The 26,924-nt window shown below is 50.5% G+C and overlaps 1 protein-coding gene across 1 annotated transcript in view; it reads left to right on the top strand.

The window, feature by feature from the left end:
* Positions 1–26,924, top strand: part of LOC122130348 (EH domain-binding protein 1-like) — a gene marked incomplete at its 3' end in the record, with an annotated part of 66,699 nt that overhangs the window by 32,458 nt on the left and 7,317 nt on the right. The window contains exons 5-6 of the mRNA XM_042705076.1: positions 22,600–22,781; positions 25,730–25,869. Coding sequence (XP_042561010.1) covers positions 22,600–22,781; positions 25,730–25,869 — 322 coding nt within the window. The remainder of the gene's footprint in view (positions 1–22,599; positions 22,782–25,729; positions 25,870–26,924) is intronic.

Here is a 26,924-nt window from a genome sequence, read left to right as displayed (position 1 = left end):
AAAAACACAAGTGCTCCCAGAAGGCTTTCCAGACCGTGCAAGCCGGGGAGGTGTGTGTGTGTGTGTGTGTGTGTGTGTGTAGACTGTGCAAGCCGGGGAGGACAAAACGGTACGCTGATGGAAAGCTGAAGTGACTCATTTCTGGGAAAGGTAGAAGGAAAAAAGAAAAAAAAAACCACATAGAAGTACTTTTCTCAGCCTTGAGAAAGTCGAGGAGGAAAAGGAGAAAATAGAGATGGGGGTGGAGACAGACAGACACACAGACAGAGGGAGGAGGAGGAGGAGGAGGAGAATGCGAGAGAAAGTCCTGAATTCCTCTTGTCTCCACATACCTCTCTAATAACAAAGTGATCAAAGACATGCTTGGCATGTGACGTGCGGGCAGTGCTCGGGGGGGGCTGAAGGGGCACTTTACCCTCACACACTCAGCTGTGTCCCCCTGCCCGCCATGCTCCAGAGGAGGGAACGAGGGAGCGAGAAAGAAAAGAGGAGAGGGGAAGAGAGAGAGAGAGAGAGAGAGAGAGGGAGAGAAAAATAAAACGGGAGGGGGGATGTGAGTGAGCGGGGGGAGGTGGAGGGGAGGAGGTGGAGGGGGCGCTCCAAGTGAGACTGACATCAAAGCTCCTTGGCCTGGCCTATTTGGCACCAGATTACAGTGCCCTGTGTGTGTGTGTGTGTGTGTGTGTGTGTGGGGGGGGGGGGGTGAGAGCTTACAGACTGTGTTTTTGTCTTGGGGTAATTTTCTTGAGCCATATTATCTGACTGCTGTGTTATTGTGTTTATACCACTTTTCATTTCATCAATTTCGCCACTAGATCCTATTCACTCTCAGTATTAGTAGATAGAGTATTAATAAGCATAATAATAATTAGTACAAATCTGTGGAAATCAACCATTCACACCCAAGTAAACATCCTCAAACATGACTCATCATCGAGACGGCGATTAGGAACACTTCCTATGTCCTGAAGCCTTTGATGGGGACAGGATGTTGATTTTAAGACACCAAATCGACCGCTTTTCTAACATTTAAAGAGATGACGTGGGACGTAAGCGAAGATGTTGTGTATTTACATGACCAGTGAAATTAAGATTTGAATCCCATCCAGCATTGCGTGACCGCCTACAGCCTTGATGCTTTAAATCCCCCCCCCCCCCCCCTCTCCTGTCATGACACAGCTGTCCTGAAATCAGCTGTCGCTGCCTGGTGTGGTGGGTTCAGCTGAAGGCTGCAGGTCTAGGGTCTGCCATTTCCCACTTACCTGCGCCTGACCGTGACGAATCCTCCGGCGCTCCCACTCGTGCTGCCAGCAGAGGGCAGTGTGTGACCGGCTTTGTGCCGATGACAGACGAGTGGGCTGTGTGACACCGCCAGGCTGGCCACGACGGAGGCCTCGTGAGTGTGACTCGGCCTGTGTGTGTGTGTGTGTGTGTGTGTGTGTGTGTGTGTGTGTGTGTGTGTGTGTGTGTGTCGGCGCTGTGTCGGATGGAGTGGAGCGTGAGGTATCTGGTTCGACACCGAGCGCGGCTGAATGTGGGTGCAGTGAGGTAAGCCTCTCCTGACCCTTCATCACAGAATAGATGGAGAAGGAGCGCAAAAAAAAAAAAAGCAAAAAAAGCCGCGCTGGAGGAAGAATACGCCATTGTGCGGTGGCGAGATGATGAAATTCAAGATCGGCGCTCCTAATCTCTGGCTCCACCTCAGAAATGCTAATCCTCCCTCCTCTGTAGAATTATTTGAGTGGTAGATTGTATTTTGTCATTGAAATGGCAGAGAGTCAAACGGCACCTTTTCTCCTTTTTTCCCCTCTCTCACTCCTCCCTTTCTCCCTATTTGTGTCTCTGCCAAAACGCTGCGGCCCAAAGAATTGCATAATCAGAGACGGAGAGAGAGAGAGAGGAGGGGGGGGTGGGGTGGGGTGGGGTGGGGGGGGGGGAGAGAGAGGTTGTGACAGAAAATGATTATTCAGTCGTATCTCCAAATTGCATGCAACTCTTCCTTTCTTCCCTGGTCTTTATTCAAATACATTATCTGAAGCTTGGAAATGGTGGGGTCATATACTTAACGGCTATATTTAGTGGCATTGTGTGCCGGCCCCTTTTTGTGTTGGTGTGTGTGTGTGTGTGTGTACATGTTGATGTGTGTGTGTGTGTGTGTGTGTGTGTGTGTGTGTGTGTGTATGTGTACATGTTGGTGTGTGTGTGTGTGTGTGTGTGTGTGTGTGTGTACATGTTAGTGTGTGTGTGTGTGTACATGTTGGTGTGGTTGCGAATGCTAGATTGGCCCGCTCGGCTGTGTTGTGCGTTTGCATGTGAACCAAAGTGAAGGAAACCAGCCAAATCTGTAGCCTTCTATCCCCCCTTCTCTTCTATTCTCTTCCTTTGCTTTTTTCCTCCTCCTCCTCCTCGTCCTCCTCCTCCTCTTCTTCTTCGTTCTTCGTCTTTGTCTATTTTTTCCCTCACCCCTCTGTTCTGAAAAGCTGAAAGCAGCAGAGGCTGGTGCCGATGTGACTGCTCTGGCTTTTGTGTGTGTGTGTGTGTGTGTGTGTGTGTGTGTGCGTGTGTCGTTTTCAAAACTATTGTCCCTGAAAGCAAGCGCTCGGCATCCACTGATACTCCCCTTGAAGGCTAACCCCCCCCACACACACACACACACACACACACACACACACACACACACACACACACACACACACACATCCCATCTCCGCCCAACCCCTCTGTTATTCACAATCATTTTTAAATACAATGCAGTATCAGTGCATAGAGGAGCCTTTGAGAGGCAGAGACAGTGTGTCGCTTTGCCCAGTACAGTGCAGCCCAGCCCAGCCCAGCCTCGGCTCCTCTGCCTGGGTATAAATAGTGTTTGTGAGGAGCACAGCTGAACGCCTGCCAGGCCATTTGCTGCCTTGTAATGACTTCAGCATCTCCCTAATTTTTTCCCTTTTGAACCTTTTTTGAACTGGAAAATGGGAATATTGAGGTGTTGACGTGTCCCCTTTTCTCTCTCTCTCTCTCTCTCTCTCTCTCTCTCTCCCTCTCTGGGTCTGTCTCTTCGGGGACGTGGATCAGTCGGGCTGTCGGTCTCGTGCTAGCGATGACCTGCTGTCACTCGTGGACCCCTTCCAAATCAATTAAAGCCATTTCCACTCCAGCTCGTCTGCTTTGTGTCCCTCGCGTGGCGCTCGCTCGCTCCCCCCCCCCCCTCCGCACGGCAACACATTACGTAGGCCAGTGGGTTACCAGCAACCCTGGAGAGAATTAGGCTACCTGGTGCATGCTCCTTAAAGCTGGGATGAAGGAGGAAATCCGGAAAGTTCTCCATTTCGGCGTGGAAGTGGTGATTAATAGTGGTGGTGATTGGGTGGGGGTGGATGGGGGGGGATTGAGGCTTTGAAAGTTTTCTTTTCTTTCTTTTTCGTTTGTTCCTGTTTTCCAACCAGGGCTTTTTTGAAGGCTCAGTCCCTCTACACTGTATTCTCAAATGTCTTTAAATCCACTGGTGTTGTCATTGCAGTTAAATGGTTCTGTAGTTTATTATATGGCCTGTAGCCCAATACATGAACTCATTTGACCGATTCTTTTATCCAGAGTAATGCACAGTGAGGTAGATTTGTTTGTGAAGTATAGGTTGTAAAGGTAGTAAGATTGTACCTCCTCGTAGACCAGAGGTCCAGCCCACACACACACGGACACACACACACACACACACACACGGACACACACACGGACACACACACGGACACACACACGGACACACACACGGACACACGGACACACACACGGACACACACACACACACACACAAAGCGCTCCTTGTGTCCCCATGTTCTGCTGGGGTTGGTGGCCCTGCTTGAGGATTAGACTTCCTCAACAAGCCTCTGTGTGGTTCACAGCACAGCACAGCACTCAAGTCTGGTTCAGACTGCTCAATCAACGTAATGAACCACCCAAAAGAAGAGGGCAACAGATGCATGTAACCCCAACCACCACCACCCCCACCACCTGAACACACACACACACACACACACACACACACACACACACACACACACACACACACACACACACACACACACACACACACACACACACACCCTAAACCCATTTTGAAGGCTAGATGGGACCAGCTGAGAAGAGTCTGGTCACCGAGAAAGAACAAGAGGATGAGAGAAAGGAGGAGGAGGAGGAGGAGGAGGAGGGCAGTAAATCTCTTTAGGTGGAAGCGGTCTGGAGCCCAGAACAAGAACAAGGCCTGGGGCCCAGACGGCTCCAGATGGCCAGGGGGAGGCGGTTGGAGGCTGGGGCCCGGCAGCAGCGAGGCTGGCCGGGGCTAATCTGAACCGGGTGCTGCCTCCGCTGGTGGTGGTGCTGCTGGCGGCACGGAGGCGGCCCAGTAGCGTGGAGTGTGTGTGTGTGTGTGTGTGTGTGTGTGTGTGTGTGTGTGTGTGTGTGTGTGTGTGTGTGTGTGTGTGTGTGTGTGTGTGTGTGTGTGTGTGTGTGTGTGTGTCTGTGTGTCTGTGTGTCTGTGTGTCTGTGTGTGTGAGTGTGTGAGTGTGTGAGTGTGTGTGTGTGTGTGTGTGTGTGTGTTGGGCCGGGTCTGCGGCGGGGCCCTGCTGGGGAGCTACAGGCCCACACGGGTGGGTGAGGGGAGGATGGGCTGGGCTGGGGCTCCGGCGGAGGAGGAGGTGGTGGCAGGGGAGCGCGGGTGGTCCCTGCTGTCCAAAGCGAGCGTCACTCTAATAGGCTTACAGGCGCTAATCCCAGGCGCCGCTCCGTCACATGGCCAGTCTGCTGACCCTGTTCTGTTACACGCCTTTTTCTGCCTTTTCTTTCTTTTTCACCTCGTTTCTTTTCTCCCCTCCTTTAGTTCTCGCACTCTCTATATCTCGCTCTCTTTTGTGTCTTTCTTGTTTGTAGTTGTTGTTCTTTTTTTTTTTTTTGTCCGTTCACAAATCCCCACCACCCCCCATTTACACCTCTGAATGTGTGGCCATTTTGCCATTGGATGCGACTGTTTGGAGAGATCCATTTAAGTGTGTGTGTGTGTGTGCGTGTGTGTGTGTGTGTGTGTGTGCATGCAAGTGTGTCTCTTTCACACACTCTGTCCTGGGCATATAAGGGAGAGACACACCTTTTAGGCTTCTTTGTCAGCTGGTGGCGCCAGCATTGAGTGGCACTAGCTGGGTATAAGAGTCGAGTTTTAGGCGGAGTTCTGTCTCTGTGTCTGTCTGCCTGTCTGTCTGCCTGCCTGTCTGTCTGGTTGCCCGTCTCCTCCTCTGTCTCTGAGACTCTATGGGGAGCGCTATCTGCGTATTGTATTTTGTGGTTTCGTTCAGCTGGCCTGGCACACACCAACGCCCTGAGCTCCAGTGCCAGTTTCAGCATGGCTGCTGCTCCTACCACTGCCACTTCTGCTGCCACCTCTGCCACCTCTGCCACCAGTGCCTCATAATAGCCTCCATTCTCCTCAGTCGCCCCGCGTGAGACCGCTACATCCGGAACGAGGAGCAGTCGCTCCAGTCTGTCCGCTCCGCTCCGCTCCAGTCCAGTCCGAGGCGCCTCCTGACGGACAGCAGGAAGTGAAGAGGCTGAGCGTCTACTTCAGCTCCAGTGTGTGTGTGTGTGTGTGTGTGTGTGTGTGTGTGTGTGTGTGTGTGTGTGTGTGTGTGTGTGTGTGGGAGAGGAGGAACGGGCCTCAGCAGGGGCAGCGTGGAGAGGGGCTCTCCTTTGTTGGATTTTGCTCTCTGGCTGATCATCTTTTGTAAGGCCTGGCCTTGTGTGTGTGTGTGTGTGTGTGTGTGTGTGAGAGAGTGTGTGTGTTTTCTCTTGTATGGACAAGGTGTCTTAGAGAGTGTTCCTGTGATTCTTCTGCCCTTTTTGTATGTGGTGGGCTACCGGGGGCTATATTTCAGTGATGTGTGTGTGTGTGTGTGTGTGGTTTGTGTGTGTGTATTGGCACTGCTTTGGGTTTTGTGTGGTTGTGTGTGTGTGTGTGCATGAATGTGGGTGCTTTGGCCCTCCCTATGCCTTGTGTTGTGTGCACCTGTGTGTGCATGAATGCCTGTATGTGAGTGTTTTTGTGTGTGTGTGTGTGTGTGTGTGTGTGTGTGTGTGTGTGTGTGTGTGTGTGTGTGGCTCGGCGATGGCGTAGGATGCTTGACCTTGTCTTTCATCTGTTCTGGAGTCTGCTGATCCCGCTGTGTTCTCGAGGCAGGGCCAGAACCACCACAGATGTCACAAGGAGACACACACACACACACACACACAGAGCCACACAGAGACACACATACATACACACACACACACACACACGAGACAGAGACCCCACCCCCCAAACCCACAGAAGCGTAGACACAGACGCACAAAGACGACAGTCTCTCTCAAACAAACACACAAACACACAAGCCACGGTTAGCAGCAAACACACCCTTTGTTTAGGCTTTCACCCGGCGTGACTCAGCCGGCCTCCAAGACAAACATCCAAACACACAATTGTCACCTGCGAGTTGTTGTGTAATTCCCCCCCCCCCCCCGTCTGGCCGATCTGGGGCGGGCTGGCCTGGCCTGGCGCTGGTTTCATAGGCATGTGGGCCGTGACCCCTGCCGACAGGCCGCCTCCCTGCGGTTCTGTTGGACCCATGAAGAGGAGCAGACCCAGACCCAGGCCCAGGCCCAGACCCAGCAGTCTGGTCTTCTGCTCCCTGTGCAGTCTTGGCTCTTCTTCAGGAACCTGGAGGATTAAAATATCCCGTCCGCTAAAAGGAGAATCAGTGCGATCAGTGCAGTGTTGTTGATTAAACAAAAACTGTCAGAACAAGGTAACCTTAAGATTGGACGCTTGATGTGTTTCTAGCTAAATAATGTAGGCTGTGTGTGTGTGTGTGTGTGTGTGTGTGTGTGTGTGTGTGTGTGTGTGTGTGGTATTGTCAGTGCCCATTGGTTGGCACTGTAGCAGTTGTTTCAGTGCCAGGCTGGCATAGGGGCATGGCCCTGCTCTGACCCCTGCCAGGCACAGCCTTGGCACAGACCCCGCGCCTACTAACGAGATAGCTCTGCCTAGGCTCACCGTTGCTATGGGCACGTCAGGCCTTCCTGTCAGGCCTTCCTGTCTGCACTCCCCCCCCCCTCCCCCAAAGTAACACGTAGTCTCCCGTCTCCACGGCTGGAAACTCAAGTGCTCAAGACGTCAGGTTGCAGAGCAGAGCAGAGCCAGGGCTGACAGAGGAGCTGAACCCCACAGGTCCTGTGCTGCTGCCACACTGGCATTGCCAGCCTGGAGAGAGAGAGACGGAGAGAGAGAGACGGAGAGAGAGAGACGGAGAGAGAGAGACAGACAGAGACAGACAGAGACAGACAGAGACAGACAGAGACAGACAGAGACAGACAGAGACAGACAGAGACAGACAGAGACAGACAGAGACAGAGAGAGACAGAGAGAGACAGAGAGAGAGAGAGAGACACGTCACATGAAGCCCTGGCTGCCAGCAGATTGTCCAGTCGTCAGAGGGATGCGCTGTTCGCTCCCAGCCGATGACCTAACCTTCCCCTCCTCCTCCTCCTCCTCCTCCGCCTCTGTGTCTCCTGCTCCTCCACCTCCGCCCTGAGGCTGCCCTGCGGTAGGGGTGCGCCTGGCCCTGGTGTGTGTGCAGGATCAGCTGTGTTGGTACAGGATGGCACAGGATGGCACAGGACCATTAGCAGGCCTTATTAATGCTGTCTGCTTTATGCAACAGCTGCCATCTACACAGAGAGAGAATAGTATGTTAGTAAGTATGGTCGGTTTTGTCCCTGCTGCGTCTGTTTGGTCTCTGTCTCGTGCAAGCAAGACAGTTGGCCGTCCCTTTTTTTTCTTTCACCACTCCCCTCGCTCCCCCCCCCCCCCCTTTCTGTGTCTGTGTGGGGTTTAGTCTTCCCTCACAACACTCCTCTCATAACATCAGCGTGGCTGTGTTATTGTTTTGTCTTTGGTGTTGTGGCTGACATCCGCGCACGGGGAGCCGTCGGGCACGGGGCCATCTACACCCCCCCGCCCTCCCCGACTCGGGGTCTGCCCTCCGCTGCAGCTCCCTGCTCCGCTCCGCTCCGCTCTCCTCTTAGCGCACGTCACCTCTCTGACCTGACCCTCCCAAACTCCCCCTGCCTCTGTGTCTACTCACCTGTCATCCACCCCTCACCTGCCCTAATCCGCCCTCCCCTCAATATTTCTGTTTTCAGCGCGAGGGGTACAACTGCTCTGTGTGTGTGTGTGTGTGTGTGTGTGTTTTTAGGAGGGCGAATCTCCTCCTCTCTCCTGCGTGGTACATGACTTATCTCAATCACGCAGTTATTTATTTTGCTCTGCCGCTTCTTAAGATGGTGCCTGCCGATGGAGACAGACTTTGTGGGCCTGGAAATCTCCTCAAATCCCCATGTTTACCCACAAGCCTGACCCAGGCATGGGGTGGGGGGGTGGGGGGGGATTGGTGGCGTGAGAGGGGTGGGGTTGGGCGAGGCAAACCGAAAGGTAACGTTCACCTCGACCTCCAGGCATTGGATACTGGAGCCGAAGGTTCCGGTAAGTTGCGCTGAAAAGAATCGAGATGAGTCAACCCCTCGATTTTGTGTTGAGAATCTGTCGGCTGACTTGCACACATCATCTCCTAATCCTTTCAGCCCCAACACCTGTGCCCTTGTTTTACCACATAACCGACAAACAGACGTTTTAATACCAAACTGATTTTTTGTGCGTCTCCGTATCTGCGCCCGTTCCGGGTAATTCCACGTTGGCGACTCGTTTGGGGGGGGGAAGAAGAGGCGCAGGGTGGCAGCGGAGGAAGCGCACAGAGAGTGAGCAGACGGCACTTTATCAAGCTCCGCAGAGACTAATTCCCCTGGTTTAAGATGCTCATTGTTGCTTTAAAGATAATCTCTCCTCCCTTTTAATCCACATTTCAGATTCTTTGACTTGTATACACCTCTAATCAGTCTCATCCCAATAATTATCTTTGTCAGGTGATTTTCCTTTCTCCCTTTTTTTATTTGGTGCCGTTGTGTGAGTACAGTTATCAACAGAGGTAATAGACGACACTTAAAGCCAATATTGTACCAAAGAGGCTTTGTTGTATATAATCTTATAAATAATCCCTTTACGTAAAGCTGATTTTTGTGGATTAAAGCCCATGATATACAAATGTTAGATCTTTAACAGTGTCGTAAAGCCCTAAAACAAACCGTTTTTTTTTTTTCTTCTTCTTCTTGCCAATGAAACCTTAGGAATAGCCCAGACGCGTAAAGCCATTCCTCGTAGCGATGTGTGGAAGAGGCGAGATGATAAATGATCGCGTCGAACAGCATCTGAATGAAAACGCAGGGAATGAAACACTAAGGCTAAGCCACTAAAGAACAGGGAAGCTTTTCCCGGCCCGAGGGGCTTCACCTCTGCTCCGGAGGCTGGAATAGAGACCAAAGGAAAACTGATGCCATGTGCAGAAAAGCCTGATTATTCAGGGGAGAAAGAAGAGAATCAACTGAACTCTTAAACACACACAAAAACAGTCAGTATTGTCTGACCACTATTTATTCATAGTGTGTGTGTGTGTGTATGCGAGGTTATGCAATAGAGAGAATAAAGCTCATTGTGAAGAGGGTGTTGACACGAGACATTATGTCTTCTCTAAAGTGTGTTTGAGAACAGTTTGACCACTTGGTCGATGTTTTGAGCCTCTGTGTGAGTGTGTGTGAGTTTGAGTGTGTGTGTTTTTGAGTTTGAGCGAGCGCCTGACCATGGCTTGTGGAGGTGCGAATGTGCGGGTGGTCCAATGTCGTCCCCCACCATGTCCCATCCGTGACACTGGGCCCCACCATGGGGCCAGCTTTTCAAAACATCACGCCGTGTCAGCAGTTGTGTGTGTGTGTGTGTGTGTGTGTGTGTGTGTGTGTGTGTGTGTGTGTGTGTGTGTGTGTGTGTGTGTGTGTGTGTGTGTGTGGGTGCATAGGCACTCTTGTGTAAGACTCTCTTCCAATTACTGACATGGATTTCTGTCCATTTCATCCTCCACATAGGTGGGCCTCTAACAGGTTAGATCGCAGTAACAGACCATGCCAGCCTATAAAGAGGCTCTCCGGACAGATTAGGCCAGATTAATCAAACACCGATATGACTTGTGCTGAAGATGCAGTTACATTTCGTGTGTGTGTGTGTGTGTGTGTGTGTGTGTGTGTGTGTGCACACATGTGACCTAAGGGATCTCACTAAGGTCTGGCAGAGAAACGATGAGCTCACAGCCCCTCAAACAAGGTGGACTTGAGCCTTTTAATCCAGTAGATCGATCTCCTTTTATGTCCCCGTCTGGGTTTATGCCAGTTTATAGTGATGTTATTGTCACTTTACCCAGCAAGTTGCATTTTCTGTCCAGCGATATTGCATTGGAGGAGCTTTTGGATGCTGCAATTTATTTTTCTATTAGTGTCCCCCTCAGAAGTGTGATCAGCATGGGGGCCGGCTGCCCATAGCCTGGACCAGGCTGGACAAGACACACCGCCCTGGCTATGCTGATAAGACCATAGCCAGAGAAAGAGAAAGAGAGAGAGAGGGGGATGGAGCAAGGGGAGAGAGAGAGAGAGAGAGAGGGAGGGAGAGAGAGATGGAGGGAGCAAGGGCAGAGAAAGAGAGAGAGAGATGGAGGGAGCAAGGGCAGAGAGAAAGAGAGAGAGAGATATGGAGGGAGCAAAGGGAGACGGAGAGAGAGAGATGGGGGGAGCAAAGGGAGAGAGAGGTAGAGAGATGGAGCTGGGTCCAGCTGGAGAGGTCGAGGTCCCCTCCAAGGACTTATGTGTCTGTGGCTATAATTGAATCTAGATGTCAGGAAAATCCCTGCATGGACAAAGGACCCCCTGAAAAATCCCCAAACCAAGCCTGCACTCTCGTTATCTGGAGCCAATCTGGGGTTTAGCGTTCCAGCACCAGCACCCCGACCCCAACCAGCACGGTCTGCAGGGAGGGAGGCACAAATCCTGGGGCCGGCTCACAACAGATTCCTCAGCCGCCTCGCCGATTTGATGCCTCTATTTTCAGGCCGATGTGCGAGAAACGGACTAACCTCACCCTAACTAAAACACGCTATAAATGATTCTCACGTCCAAGCAAATCACTACTCTGTCATTTCAAAATCATCATCTTTGTGTATGTGGGGGGGTGTGTCACGTTTATGAGGCTAAATATTTCAGTCTTCTGTAATATTATATAAGCGGCACATTTGTGCTGCATATTTCAGCAGACACTCTCGTTTTCCACGCGCCCCAGCCAGAGTGCAGACAAGGCTGGCCAGCGTGTCCCTAACACCTGATCTCGCCCGTCACCCGATCGCACCTATCAGGTAGGCCCTCATTAGACCTCCCCTGCGGAGACAGACGGACAGAAAGAAAGAAATCCACTCGGAGGGAGAGAGACGGAGAGAGAGAGGGAGAGGGGGAGAGAGAGAGAGAGAGAGAGAGAGAGAGATAATGAGCGGAAGAGAGAAAGAGAGAAGTAGATGACTGGGGAGAGGGCGAAATGAGGAATGCCCCTACATGACTCAACCGAAGACATTTCCATAATTATAATAATAATAATAATAATAATTCATTTTATTTGTAACGCACTCTTCATTCAGAAGAATCTCAGAGTGCCAGTTGCTCAGTACGTGTAGATCTGCGGCGAGTTACTGAGGGCAGGTTCCTCGTGTCTTACGTCATGTCCTACATATGGTAGATATCTAAACACACTAAGGTACACACACACACACACACACACACAGACACACACACACACACACACACAGACAGACAGACAGGCCTCTTCTCACCCCTCATCTCGGGCTCTCTCCACCATCACTTACTTCCCCCCTTCTCACATCACATTCCTTCAGTGTGTGGGGAACAGGCTCTCCATTAATGTGTCTGCATATGCACACACACACACACACACACACACACACACACACACACACACTCTCTCTCTCTCTCTCACACTCACACTCTAGTTGTGCACACTCTCTTACAAACACACACCTTTTGCAAATGCCTACTTATGGATGCAATCACGCAATTTGACACACATAATTGGCGTGTTCAGGTGTGGTGGCGGCGGCGGTGGCGGTGGCAAAGTCATCACGGCGCAGCTCTTATCGAGTCGCCTGCCACTGTGTCACAAAGAGACCGGACGACCAAGTGCGATAATGGCACTCTCAGGCCCTCTCCTCTTTTCTCATCTCCTCTTTCATGTCCTCATCGCTCTGTTCTGCCCCTCTGTCATCTCTTTCCCCTTCTCTCCACGGCCTCCCCTCCACACACACACACACACACACACACACACACACACACACACACACACACACACTCCCCTCCCCTCCCAGTACTGCACCCCTCCTCCTCTCCGGCATTTTGCGTCTGTATTTAATTTTCGGTACTCCTAATAACACCCAGACTGTGAGAGGGTGTTGAGATCTCTGTCTCTCTCTCTCTCTTTCTCTCTCTCTCTCTCTCTCTTTTTTTCTCTCTCTCTCTCTCTCTCTCTGTGCGGGGCCCAGACACGGGAGACAATGCCTGTCTCCAATTATGCATCCCTTCTCAGCGGCGGAGGGAGCCGCTGTTATCCTAAACTATTATTAACGCCGGCGAGAGGCAGTGGCGGAGCCGCGGCCGACTGTGTGTCGCTGTAATTTGTCCCCGTTTCCTTTAAAAGTCCTTAATCCCGTCCTTGTGTGTCTAATCGCTCTCTTCTTCTTCTTGTTCTTCTTCTTCTTCTTCTTCTTCTTCTTCTCTTCCCCCTCTTCTACTCTTCTCTTCTCTTCATTTCTCCACCCCTCCCCAAACCACCCCTTTCTGCGGCCAGAAGCTTTGTGGTGTGGAGGGATGGGGTGGCGGGATAGGGATAGGAGGTGTGTGTGTGTGTGTGTGTGTGTGTGTGTGTGTGTGTGTGTGTGTGGGGGGGGGGGGGCTTGACAATAACCGAATCCCAAGGCCCTTTGATGGAGGCATCATCCGTGCTATAGTGTGCCAACCCACAGAGGCCATTGTGGCGCGGGCCTTTGCTGGCTTTGTGAGTGTGTGTGTGTGTGTGTGTGTGTGTGTGTGTGTGTGTGTGTGTGTGTGTGTGTGTTGGCATGGAGGCAGTGGGCTGAGGTGAGCGAGACTATTTCAGGACATGCCCACTTCTCCTCCCTCACCTATGCAGGAAGTGTCGCTCTGTCACCTCTCATCCTTTTTCCTCCTCCTCCTCCTCTTCTTCTTCTCTCATTACTTCTCCCATTCCTTCCCCTCCCACTCTCACTGGATGGAGATTGTCTGCGGTGTGTGTCCCTGCCAGCCAGCGGTGAGAGCACTCTGAGTCCTGAGCAAGCTGTCAGGAGACTCGGAGCGGTGCGTTGGTTGTCATGCCCTTGTGTGCGTCGTGCTCGGCACCTCAGTTTATTTGGGGTTTTCTAGCACGGTCCATGGCTGACTGACATACAGAGACAGAGACAGAGACAGAGACAGAGACAGAGACAGAGACAGAGACAGAGACAGAGACAGAGACAGAGACAGAGACAGAGACAGAGACAGAGACAGAGACAGAGACAGAGACAGAGACAGAGACAGAGACAGAGACAGAGACAGAGACAGAGACAGAGACAGAGACAGAATAAGATGGTGATGAAGCACAGTGAGAGGGAGAGAGAAGAATAAAAAGACGGTGAGGAAGCAGAGAGAGCTGAGCGCTTTGTGTTTGTTTGTTTGTTTGTTTGTTTGTTTGTGTGTTTGGAGTAGGCAGGCTGCTGTCCCTGGATGGGCCGCGATGTAAAGTATACAGCGTGTTATTTGAGCAGGGCTCATTGTGAACCATCTCTTTCTTTCTTTCTTTCTTTCTTTCTCTCTCTCTCTCTCTCTCTCTCTCTCTCTCTCTCCCCCTCTCTCTCTTTCTTTCTTTCTTTCTTTCTTTCTTTCTCTCTCTCTCCCCCTCTCTTTCTTTCTTTCTTTCTTTCTTTCTTTCTTTCTCTCTCGCTCTCTCTCTCTCTCTCTCTCTCTCTCCCCTCTCTCTCTTCCTCCCTCTCTCTCTCTCTCTCTCTCTCTCTCTCTCTCTCTCTCTCTCTCTCTCTCTCTTCCTCTTTCTTTCTCTCTCTTTCTTGGCTGTCATCTGAAGGAATTACACTGGCGTGGGCTCCATTGTGCTGCTCTGTCAGTCTCCCCTGCTCTCGCTCGCTCTCGCTCTCGCTCTCGCTCTCGCTCTCTCTCCCCTTACCCCTCTCCCAGGTCGATTAGAAAGCACTGCATTGTCAACACCACCCCCCCCCCCCCCCCCCCACTCATTACTATTATCATCATCTGCCATTATTATTTTTATTTACATACGCCCCGCTCTATTGCCCGTGCCAGCCTTTCATGTCTGCCCTACAATAGAGCCCCCCCACCCAGTGGCACTGCCCAGGATAACGCCATCCGCCCCAACCCCCCACTTCTAGCATAATGGCAGCTAAATCAGTTGGTGTCATAATCCGTGCCGGTGAAAGGAAGCCGTTTAATATTATTGGGATAGGGAGCTGAGCGCCACTCGGGGTAATTCAGCAGGGAGCGAGACCCAGTGATCGATTTGACCACCCAGAAACACTTTTTTTTTTATTATTTTCTCTCTTTTTCCCTCTCTTTTTTTTTTCCTAATTTTTTCCCTTTGAAGGTTGGGCTTCTGGCCTCGCGGCTGTGCCGTTTCCAGCCGGTCTCCGTTGCCTCGTCGGCAGCCGTGTGTGCCGGCTCGGTAGTGACAGCCGCAGACATATGGCGTCGCCTGGAAAGCAGTCTCACCTCTGTCTGTCTGTCTGAGAGCGCTAGAGTGTTCTCTCTCATTAGCCCTAATTACCCCTCGCTACCTCTGCTGCTCACACGAGGGCTTGTGATGAACTTTCATCGGGGACTCGTTCATACGTAGCCTTCGCTTGGCTTTAGCTTCAGTCTAATTCGTCTGATCCAAGAGCGCCTGCCTAGCCTCTAATCTGTGCTTTACGATGGGGCCTCCTGTGTGCATTGTGGTGTGTGAGCAAAAGGTATCAGTCTCTTTTTGCTAGCCTCGTGTGTGTTTGTGTATGTGTGTGCGTGTGTGCATGTGCGTGCCTGTGCGAGTGCGTGCCTGTGTGCGTGCCTGTGTATGTGTGCGTGCCTGTGTATGTGTGCGTGCCTGTGTATGTGTGCGTGTGCGTGTGTGTGTGCGTGCCTGTGCGTGTGCGTGTGCGTGTGTGTGTGTGTGTGTGTGTGTGCGTGTGCCTGTGTGTGTGCGCGTGCGTGTGTGTGTATGTGTATGTGTGCGTACGTGTGTTCTTGTGCTTGTGAGTGTAGCGATGCTGAGATAGTGGCGTTGACCCCGGGTCATCCTCACGCCTGATGGGCATGCTCACGGCCCTCACGGGGCGCTCGAGAGGAGCGAGTGAGTCACTCTCTTTTCCTCCTCCTCCTCCTCCTCCTCCTCCTCCTCCTCCTCCCTCCTCACTTATCTGTGCCGTGTGTGTTTACCTGTACACTCCTCTGCCCTCCTCCTCCTCCTCCTCCTCCTCCTCTTCCTCCCCCCGCCGGTCCTCCCAGCCTCTCGCTTTCCCCTCGGTGTGTCGCGTTGCACACAGCGACGGCGAGATGGGCCTGATCCTAATCTCCAGCCTGTTTATTTACCCCCGGCCTCTGGAGCTTTGATAAACGGCCCTGCACGACAGAAGCATGGATACACGTACTCATACAACTGTACACACACACACACACACACACACACACACACACACACACACACACACACACACACACACAAAGCACACACATATATATATATATATATATATATATATAGCACATGGTGTTTAAAACGTGTGTCATACAAATAGGACATTTATACAAATAGGACATTTTCTCCCATGCTTGTTCACACACACATTGCATGACATACTGCTACCCAAGACCAGTCCAAACACAGTGCCTCTTAACCTATTTGTGAGGTGGTGTTTTCCCCATACGCTTCTCTCACCAACGCCCCCCAAACACAAGCGTTTCGTCTCCTGTGTGTGTGTGTCAGCTGTGGTGGCCTGAGCTGACCCGCTCTAACATAATGTTTATAATACCCCCTGCAGCCTGTGGCTTTGTCTCTTGCTCAAAGGTCATGTGAAAGTGACACATTCATAATTTCCTGCGCTCATCGGTCAATCCTTCTCATTGATTAAATGCAGCGTGAATCCGATCCGTCAGCCGACCCTCAGCCGTCTCCTCTCGTGACTCGAGCCCACGCTGTCTTTAACCAGAGTGGCAGCGACGAGGAAGAGGAAGAGCATTCCAGTTAATGCAGCGTACTCAGGCCATTATGTGGCACGGGCCTTGTCCGCCATTGTTGGGCAGCTCTATGAATGGTTAAGCCAATGTTAAGGGATTCATATAAGTACTGGTGAGGTGTGTGTGTGTGTGTGTGTGTGTTAGAGAGAGAGAGAGGGTGATGTGCTCCCCACCCAGGCACTCAGCTTAATTGACCTGCTGGGGCGTCGGGAGGGGGGGGGGGGCTCTCCGGCTCAGCCCCCACTCCCTGGCAGGTTTTTTTGGGGAGCGGGGGCACAGGAGGACCCCCGGCGTCCCTGACCCCAACTCCCACGTGGGGAGCAGCTGTGATCAATACTGGGCCAGCTGGGACCCCTTCCTTCTAAAGTGGAGAGAGTATCACCCCCCCTTTACATTCAGCGCACAGCTAAAAGAGAGAGAGAGAGGGGGGGGGGGGGGGGAGTGAGGTTGTGGAATTGAGCGGGGGGGGGGGGAGGAAATTAGCTATTGTCATGAAGGTCACAGAGACCAGTTGATGGTCGTGTGCGTGAGCAAGCTGACAGTGTAAACAGAGCGATATGAGTCAGGCCCGAGCGTAATGGCATGCCTGTGGATTGAAAAAGAGAAGAGGTGTTTGCCAGCAAGCCTTATCTGTGTAGTGGTGTTTTGGACATGCAGTTGTCAAACACCTCATTGTGTGTGGGAGGACAAAGGCACGGAAAACATTGCATAAATAACGAGAGGCTGTGTGTGTGTGTGTGTGTGTGTATGTGTGTGTATGTGTAGGAAGACAGAAGTGCTCTATCAGTTTGAGGTTTTAGCTGGGCGGCTTCGAGAGAGTTAGCATGAGCTTGGGGGGTGTGTGTGTGTGTCTGTGTGCATATGTTTGTGTTTCATCTCCCCCTCATGCTGTGTGACTGTGCATCGCACTTCCTTCAGGCCTCCTGTGGATGCTACGAACACACACACACACACACACACACACAAACGCGCGCGCACACGGACGCGCACGCAAACACACACAAGCACACACAAGCACACACAGAGAGAGGGAGATCGCGACTTAAGCTAGGTACTCATGAACACTATCTTTCAGAAGCAGTAGGATGTGAAAAGCCCACCATATGACTGATGATGGAGCCGAGACTCTTTGTGCCAAACCACACAAGCGGAGGGATATTTTCTTTCATTTTCATATTCATGTTTTACATATGCATAGTTCAAGTAGCGCAGAGGGTTTGGGCGTCAGACGTCTGTGTCAGCAGTTGGAAAGAAAACTTTTGAGTACAAGAATGTTTGTACTTCTGGGCCTAATTGTTCAGTACTCTGATCTGCGAGTTGGAATTGAATTCAGTTATAAAGGGGTGCCATGATGGATCTCATGAACTCCTCTGCTGTGTTAAAGAGGTGCGACACATGCCCAGCTGTCGCTGGAGTTCGTGGCAGTACCGCCGTGTGCTCGGGTTAAGCCATGCTTGTCAGAACACACACGAAGCAATGCTAAGCTTAATGCAAACACACACACACACACACACACACACACACATACACACTCATGCAGCAAGCAGATCTTCTCCTGAGAAGGATCAACACGCTTTGCATCACATGAGCATGGCTGCAGAATAAGCAGGCTTAAAGCACTATTCTAAAATAATAATAATAATTCACTGTTATGGAAACCAACGCTCATTATAGGTGACCTTCTCGGACAGAAATGATTTAGGAAAAACTAAAGACTTCATTTAACGTAATTAAAAAAACGTAGGATTCACTCCTCTTAGCCAAACCGCCCTCTGCTTGCCTCAAACGGAGCAAAACGATAACCAGCCACGCTGACTGCTCCAACATCAGGCTTGTGCAGGGGGGGGTGCAGTTCCTCCATCTGTCAGGTAGGGGGAAGCAAACAGCTGCCCTGTGGTCCCCAAGCCTCCTCGCAGCGAGGTATTTAACCATTCTGCGGGTACAATGAGAGCGTATTGATAGTCATATCCCTGTAATAAATTAAAAGTGTCTTATTGTCCCTTTTTCATTTTACACATTGTCACAACCCCGGCCCTTAATCTGGCTGCCTGATTGACAGAGGCGACCGGGGAAAAGAGCACATTTTATTGTTTGTGCTCGTCAAATCTGTTAAACCTAATTCTTCTCTGGGGTATTTGCATATTCTTAAGTATTTCTTCAGAGAGGGCCCCCCCCCACTAAAGCCGACTTAAGTGTTTGATGCATTTTGAAAAATTCATTCATAAAGTATCTGCATGCACTATTAGCTCCGTATAATACGAGCGCATTATCTCGCCGATAAGAAGGGGGTTTGAGCGCTGTATTCTTCCGGGGATGACATGCTATATTTCCGACCGATTCAACAGGGGCTCAAATGTCAACACAAATGTCAAGTACCTTTGCCGGTGAGTGTTTCTGAATCTCATCCCCCTCTTTGCTTCTCTTTCTTTCTTTCTTTCTTTTTTTTTGCCCCTGTCTTCATCTCCACTACTCAACTTTTTTTTTTCTTTTCGTTTTCCTCTCATGGTTTATCATTCCCATTTACTGAAGGAGCTTTGGAGCCTGGTGGCACAGGGGCTGAAGTGGGCACGCTTGGGTAACGGCACCAAGACAGCCCGTAGTGGATGTGTGTGTGTGTGTGTGTGTGTGTGTGTGTGTGTGTGTGTGTGTGTGTGTGTGGCTGCACCCTGTGCCGCTAGCTCTGCAGCACCTTGGGGGTAAGCGGAGAACGTGCTCCCCTGTGTGTGTGTGTGTGTGTGTGTGCTCCCCTGGTGCCCACCCCTGATTGGCTCTGGAGTGGGACCTCAGCTTGGTTTCCCATCATGCTTTGCCCACTGCTAATCTGCTGCGATGGTGAGGGGAGCAGGCCGCTGGGGAAAGAGGCCTCGGCCAGCCGGGGATAGTGTGTGTGTGTGTGTGTGTGTGTGTGTGTGTGTGTGTGTGTGGCTACTGGGGAGAGAGGCCGGGGATAGTCCCAGTGAGGGCGCACCATTCTGGGCTACTGCTGGAGCCGGCACATGGAAGAGCCACAAGGTTCCCTCGAGCTCCTAACTCTGTGTGTGTGTGTGTGTGTGTGTGTGTGTGTGTGTGTCTGTAACTGCGTGGAGGTGTGATCTATAACTGCGCCACTGTGTCCCAATCTCGTCAGCGCTGGGAGGTGATAAGAGAGTGAGTCGTTTGCACTGGTGCACACAGGAGCGTGGTGCCCTGTGAAGACATTGCTCACACTCACACTCACACACACACACACACACTCACACACACTCACGCTCACGCACACACACACACACACTCACTCCATCTCATGCACACAACCTCAAAGAAAGAACATCCGCATATCAGCAGATCTGCACACAGGCGTATGTATATAATACATGCTCTCCAAATAGCCCTGTGTGAACAGGGAAATGTGTGGCATTGTATTCATGAGGGGCTTTAAGGCGGCCTCCTCTCCCCCCGCTCTCCCCCTGGGCTGTGGAACGGGAACACGGCGCACTGAAATAGACATCTCCAAACCACTGACTGCACCATACAAATCATTTGGTGTGCGTGTGCGTGTGCGTGTGCGTGTGTGTGTGTGTGTGCGTGTGTGTGTGTGCGCGTGCGTGTGTGTGTGCGCGTGTGTGTGTGTGTGTGTGTGTGTGTGTTTGGTAGGGGCATTCATATTTCTTTTGTTGAATTCATCCAGTGATTTGTGGCCTTTGAATGGAGGGAAAAAGGGAAAAAGAGGGAGAGATGAAGGAAAGGAAGCCATACTAGCTGCCACGAGAGAAGCCCTGATCATGAGAAGCTGTAGGCCATTTATCCCCCCCCCCCCCCTCCAGCCCCCCCTCCGTCGCTCCCTCACTCAGACACTCTCTCGATTCCTGAACTCGGGCCAAGAACGCCACTCGCATTCAGACGGAGGGATGGAGTGGCGGCTTGCGCTCTCTCGCTCCGGCACACGAGCGACCGCTCGCTCGCCCGCTCTCTCGCTCTCGCCGCTCCATTTCAGATGAGCAACGGGGGAATGCTGCCGAAAAACAAACCAGCAAAACAAACAAACAAACAAACAACAACCCCTCTGATTGCCTTCTCTCTCCCTCTCTCTATCTCTCTCTCTCTCTCTACACCCCCCCCCCCCCCTCTTGAAATCACTGACAGAAAGAGAAACGGTGAACATACACCTCCCCAAAGACAGATTTGTTTTTACTGTGAACAACCTAGGGCAGCCAGCAGACTGAGGGAAGAGAGACAGAGAGAGAGAGAGAGCGAGAGAAAAAGAGAAAGAGAGAAAGAGAGAGAGAGAACATGGCACGTGCCCTGTATCAACCCAGCGAGTGCGAGAGCAAATCCTTGATAGGCTGACAGCAAGCAGGGAAAATGCCCCGAGGTAGAGCGGAAAGACTAAACGTGCCGTTTTGTTTCGCTTATTTATTTATTTTGGCAGGGTAACGGCCCCAGCTGTGTTGTTTCCTATCTAGGGATGCACAGCGGGTCCAGCTGAAGATGGGTTTTTGTTCTTTTGATTTATCCGTCTGTTGGTTTCATGTTGTGCAAATCTTTCATCTTTTCAAGGAAATGGGACAACTCAAAACTGCAGAACCTTTTTATTAGCTTGTTGAATAGTGTCTCGTAATTATGACTTCAAACATTCGATTAAAAAGACACACATGCACACATGCACACATGCACGCATGACACACACACACACACACACACACACACGCACACATGCACGCATGACACACACACACACACACACACACACACACACACACAACTGCAGTATTGCTCTTTTGGTTTTGGAGACGTGCAAGTTTGACAGCCGCCACTTGACATTGTGTCTCCTATAGGGGGCGCCAGGGACCTGACATCCTTTATCCTCACAAGCAGAGATAATGTATCAAATGCTGTGTGTGTGTGTGTGTGTGTGTGTGTGTGTGTGTACGCCTGTGTGTGTGTGTGTGTGTGTGTGTACGCCTGTGTGTGTGTGTGAGAAATGTCTTCACAGGGCATTATTTTCACATCTGTAACTTCTCGTGTTATAGTCTCTATGTCGTGTTAATGGATAATTAAATGTACTCATTTGGCAGACGCTTTTATCCTAAGCGCCTTCCAAGTGAGGAACCACACTCAAGCTTCAGTACAGTAGGAGACCTGGGAGTAGGCACTGAGCACACACACACACACACACACACACACACACACACACACACACACACACACACACACACACACACACACGCACACGCGCGCGCGCGCACTAAGCACTAGATTACTAAGCACTAAATCTATTCAATAAGACAAAGTACAAGGAGATCAGGTAAAGAAGTGCACAGTGTGAGTCAGGCATGTTAGGGTGGTCAAAGATGTTCTCAGAAGAGTCTTCAAGAGGTTCTTTAAGATCTAGAGGGTTCCACCATCCGGGACCTGCAAAAGAGAACAGTCTGGACTGAGAATGCCCCTGTGTGTGGGGCGGTACGTGGTGGCCGAGAAGGAGCTGACGCCTTTATGACGGAGTTCATGTAGACGGGTGCAGACCCTGACGTCCCTCTGTTGGCTTTTAATGACTTGAATTTGATTGGTTCGTTGATTTTAATTCGTTCCCCTAAAACTGATCATGCTGTCTTCTCATGGCATTTGGATTAGGCTAGGTGACTTAAAGCACCCCATGCATCATGCACCAAGTCCCTTTGGCGTAACTTTAATATATTTTGTATTTTGTAACAGTAGCAGCACTAGCCAGGAGATATTTGCATGCACTTCTAGGCCCTCACTGTTAACTAGATCGTCCTAAGACACCAAACTTGTGTCATGTCAGACCGTTGACATTTAAAGTAACAGAACCTGAAATAGCTCCTCATCACATTTCCCCCATAGTCTGCATTCTTGACTTGACTTTTCCCCAGGATTAAACGGGTCGCTGTTTCCTCGTGCCTCAGCCATTTTTCATTAGCATGTTGATTGACAGGTGATTGATAGGCAGTTGAAGTCGTAAAAGCCTCGGGCGCAATAGGGAGGTGACAGCAGATGATTTAAGCAGTTAGGGTTATGGGAACATGAAGTGTTTACATTTGAATCTTGTTCTCCTTCTTGTTTGTAGGCGAGGCAACTGTATCTATAACTGATTCAGAAGCACTTGTGGTCACAGTATCACTGGTGATATTGAGTGATTTAACCAACAGTGATCTATAAAATGTTTTTAATACAGGTTTTTAAAAAGGAAGTGTGTCTTTATTTCTGACACCCATTTTTTTTTTTTTTGTTCTTTCTCTTTCTCCCTTATTCTTTCTGTCTCTTTCCCTTGTCTCTCTCTCTCTCTCTCCCCCCCTCCCTCCACAGGAGTCTCCGTCGGGGCGTAGGAAGGCTCTGGCCACCAGCAGCATCAACATGAAGCAGTATGCCAGTCCCATGCCCACGCAGACCGACGTCAAGCTCAAGTTCAAGCCCCTGTCCAAGAAGGTTGTGGCCGCCACCCTGCAGTTCTCCCTCTCCTGCATCTTCCTCAGGGAGGGCAAGGCCACGTGAGTGACCACTCCACACTTACACACACATCAATTACTCCATATATTTACCACTCCACGCATACACACATCAATTACTCCATATATTTACCACTCCACGCATACACACATCAATTACTCCATATATTTACCACTCCACACTCCACACACACATCAATTACTCCATATATTTACCACTCCACACTCCACACACAAATGAACATGAATCAATTACTTCCATATATTTACCACTCCACGCATACACACATCAATTACTCCATATATTTACCACTCCACACTTACACACAAATTAACACAACACAACTCAACTCAATTACTCCATATATATTCGTCTGTTTTTTTTTTTTTTTCCAGTTAGGTCATTTTTTATTATGTTGGGAACCAAATGGTTCAGAAAAGCAGTCGGCAAAGGATTGAAATCAAAGGCTTCAAAGAAAGATGGGGCATCAAATCAAGTGTCCAATAAAGAGTCTAGTAGTTCAGTTTGGATTGATTGGAACTGGAGAATACGGAGTGAATGGGCAGAGATCAAAAGACCAGGCCTCTTGCACAGTCACATACACACACACACATACACACACACACACACACACACACACACACACACACACACACACACACACACACACACACGGTGACTCTCCCTTGAGTTTCCCTCTTTTAATCACTCATTCTCACACTCTCCTTTCTCATTTCTGCCTCCCTCTCTCACCTCTTTCGCTTCAGTAACACAGCCAGTGAACCTCCATGTGACACACTCTGCATTCCTGTCATAGCTGCACTCCCACCCCCCCAGCTTGCCTCTCCTCTGCTGCCCCTGGGTTAGGGGTGCGCGGATCACACCACCAGCAGTCAGCCCTGGCAGATGAAACAAATAACTACACAGCTGGCTGCAGTTGTTGAGGCCCCACTAGCTTAATTGTTCTTCAGTTAGCTTTTTGGTGGACATACTCATTATTGGCTGCATGTCGTTAGACTTCGCAACCAAGTTCGGATGACTGAAAACAGATACAAAAAATAAAATGTCCATATTAGCCAGTAGTTTACTGCCATGTAATTGGCTATTGGTTATGGCCAGCACCAGTGCATCACTTCCTAGGATCCTACTCGCTTTACATCCCTTTACCTTTAGCTCTCTGCTCTCTCTATCTCTCTCACTCTCTTTCTTTCTTTCTTTCTTTCTTTCTTTCTTTCTTTCTTTCTTTCTCTCTGTCTTTCTCTTCCCCCACGAGCGTGCTCCTCCTCTTTGTGAATGCTTGAATGCTGCTCTGTGGAATTGCACTGATTCTAGATTACATCGTCTCTCCCCAACATTCTATATTCTATCTGCCTTTACATTCTGTGCTGTCTCCTGGACCCAAAGCGGGGCACATTTGGAGGATCATCTTGTTCCTGTGTGCTGTTCATGCGACTGCATGTCTGTGAGATTAACTTACACACACACACACACACACACACACACACACACACACACACACACACAAAACGTCTGACCCAGAGCTGTAGGTGGATCCTCTGTGGGGTGTTGTTGAAAGGAAAATGAAGAATTGCGTTGCGCCTCACATTTCGCGGCGGAAGTTATTTGTTGGTGTCAAATTGCAAAATCAAAAATCACCTCAAATCCCTGCGCTGATTTAATATGAAGAATCATTTCCACTCCGTTCTCTTCCTGTTAGCTGCCAAACCCAAGGCTGAGGAGATGATAATTAGAAAAAAAAAAAAATAAACAAATAAATAAATCTTGTTTTTCACAGGGCTGCCTTCCAGCGGCTTGTATTCATTTGACACAACCCCCCATCACACAAAAGAATGGCGACTCCCAAAGATAGCAAAAATGTTTCCAGCCACCAGCGGCTTGGAAGTGTAAATAAATAAGTCTCTCTCTCTCTCTCTCTCTTGGTCTTTTTCTTTTCCTTTGGACAATTCCCCAGATCCATATTTGCTGCCTTCTGTCCCCTGTGTGCTTTTCTTCTGACTGTGTATAAAAGCCAGGGAGAGAGCAAGAGAGATAGATGGAGATAGATGGAGAGAGAGAGAGAGAGAGGGAAGGAGCGAGGGAGCGAGGGAGCAAGGGGTCTCGTGTGGGATGAGTGTCGGCCTACAAGAGCGGCTCCTTTTGTGTGTGCCGAGGGTCCGGGGGCAGGAGTGTGTCACCCCTCTTAACCCACGGGGAATGATGTCACCCTCTCACAAATAAACCCCATTACGTAAGTTCAAATAAGCTCGGCAGCCGGTTAAAGAAGGGGACTGTATTGCATTCATGAAGGCGGGAATGATCAGGGAGGGAAGACAGGAGGGGAAGGGGGGGAGGTGGGGCGCGGGAGGGTAGAGGCAGTGAGATGACAGAGAAGGAGAAAGAGAGGGAGTGACAGAAAGACAGAAGGAGAGAGCGAGAGAGGCAGAGTGAGGGAGAGCGTTAATCCTCTGGTGTTATCTGGTGGTGGCTGTCGTGGAAAGAAGAAAAAAAAAAAAGAAGCACGGCAGGAATGTGTGTTTCTTATTGCCCAGGCTTCTCATGAGCATGAGCATGAAGGGCACATTGTTTACAGAGGCATGGCTTCTCTCCTTCTGTCTCTCTCTCTCTCTCCCTCCCTCCTCATCTCTCCGCTAAGCCAACGGGAGGTTATCATATAGAATTGTTGCAACCTGAGGGGGTTTAAGTGAGAATGAGCAGCCCTTCCCACTGCCCTTCCCACATTATGCCCACACGTGGAACACACACTAACTAGCGACAAAGACAATTCTCGAAAAAAAACGGAAAAAAAAAACGTTTGTTAACACCATTTCAATGTTAAGTGAATGTCCTTTCCACTCATCTCTCAAAATGAGTGGGGTAGCAATTCCCTTTTTTTTCATTTTAATCCTTTTTCTGTATGCTTTTGTTACCCCCCCCCCCCCCCTCCCAATCTCCTGTGTCTCTTCTGCCCCTGCCCTGCCCCCACCCTCAGTGACGAGGACATGCAGAGCCTGGCCAGCCTGATGAGCATGAAGCAGGCCGACATCGGCAACCTGGATGACTTTGAGGAGGAGAACGAAGAGGACGAGGAGAATCGGGTCAACCAGGAGGAGAAAGCAGCCAAGATCACTGGTGAGTGGAGGATTGTGGGGGGGCGGCGGCAAGTGCAAGTGCGGATGGTTTGGATGTTTATGATCATACGGCTGCAGTATATAACCTCCATCCGCATTCCATAAAAGGATGATTTCTCTAAACATTCTCTTCCCCTCCCCTATCGATGGCTAATGGAAGAGTCCTTAAGGGGCTGTGGGATGGCGAATAAACAGCACTCAGCTCGTCGTCAGGCGCTGACCGCTCGAATGTTAGCAACACGCTGACCGCTCGAATGTTAGCAACACGCTGACCGCTCGAATGTTAGCAACACGCTGACCGCTCGAATGTTAGCAACACGCTGACCGCTGGAATGTTAGCAACACGCTGACCGCTCGAATGTTAGCAACACGCTGACCGCTCGAATGTTAGCAACACGCTGACCGCTCGAATGTTAGCAACACGCTGACCGCTCGAATGTTAGCAACACTCTGACCGCTCGAATGTTAGCAACACGCTGAGCGCTCGAATGTTAGCAACACGCTGACCGGTCGAATGTTAGCCCCGCGCAGTGGCTTTCGCATGGGTGGCTTTCGCATGGGTGGCTACACGGGTAGCGTGAAGACGGGATGAAAATAACAGGTGGATCCTGTACCCGCCGGAGCACAGGCTGGCACGCCCCCGTTGGCACCAAACCCTGCTGTGCACCAGTCCTCGTCTTGTTCTGGGCAGAGGTGTGGGCACCGGGCACCATCCCTGAGGGCTTGCTGTGGGCAGCCGTGTGGCATGGCTCTGGCCCCTGGCCCACGCTGGCGCGCCGCACCTGTGCCAAGAGCTGAGGCGGCAGTGCCAGTGGTGCCTTGATCTTGGGTTGAGCGCGCGCCCGCTCTGGGCTAGCCTGGCATGGCGAGTTATGGGTTTTTCTGGGCTCGCATTAGGCGTCTTAATATAATCGTAGCATAGAGAATAAATGATCCCCAAAGAAAGACTCAGTTAGCCTCATTAGACATAATGAATTAGAATGCACAGTGCAAAATCCCAATTTATGGTGGTGTAATTTTGTATTTTGTTTTGGGTGGACAGATTTGCATGCAGTT

Source organism: Clupea harengus, unplaced genomic scaffold (genome assembly GCF_900700415.2).
Source record: "Clupea harengus unplaced genomic scaffold, Ch_v2.0.2, whole genome shotgun sequence".
Lineage (NCBI taxonomy): Eukaryota > Metazoa > Chordata > Actinopteri > Clupeiformes > Clupeidae > Clupea > Clupea harengus.
Note: the sequence above shows the minus strand (reverse complement) of the source record. Positions and strands in the feature narration are given on the sequence as shown.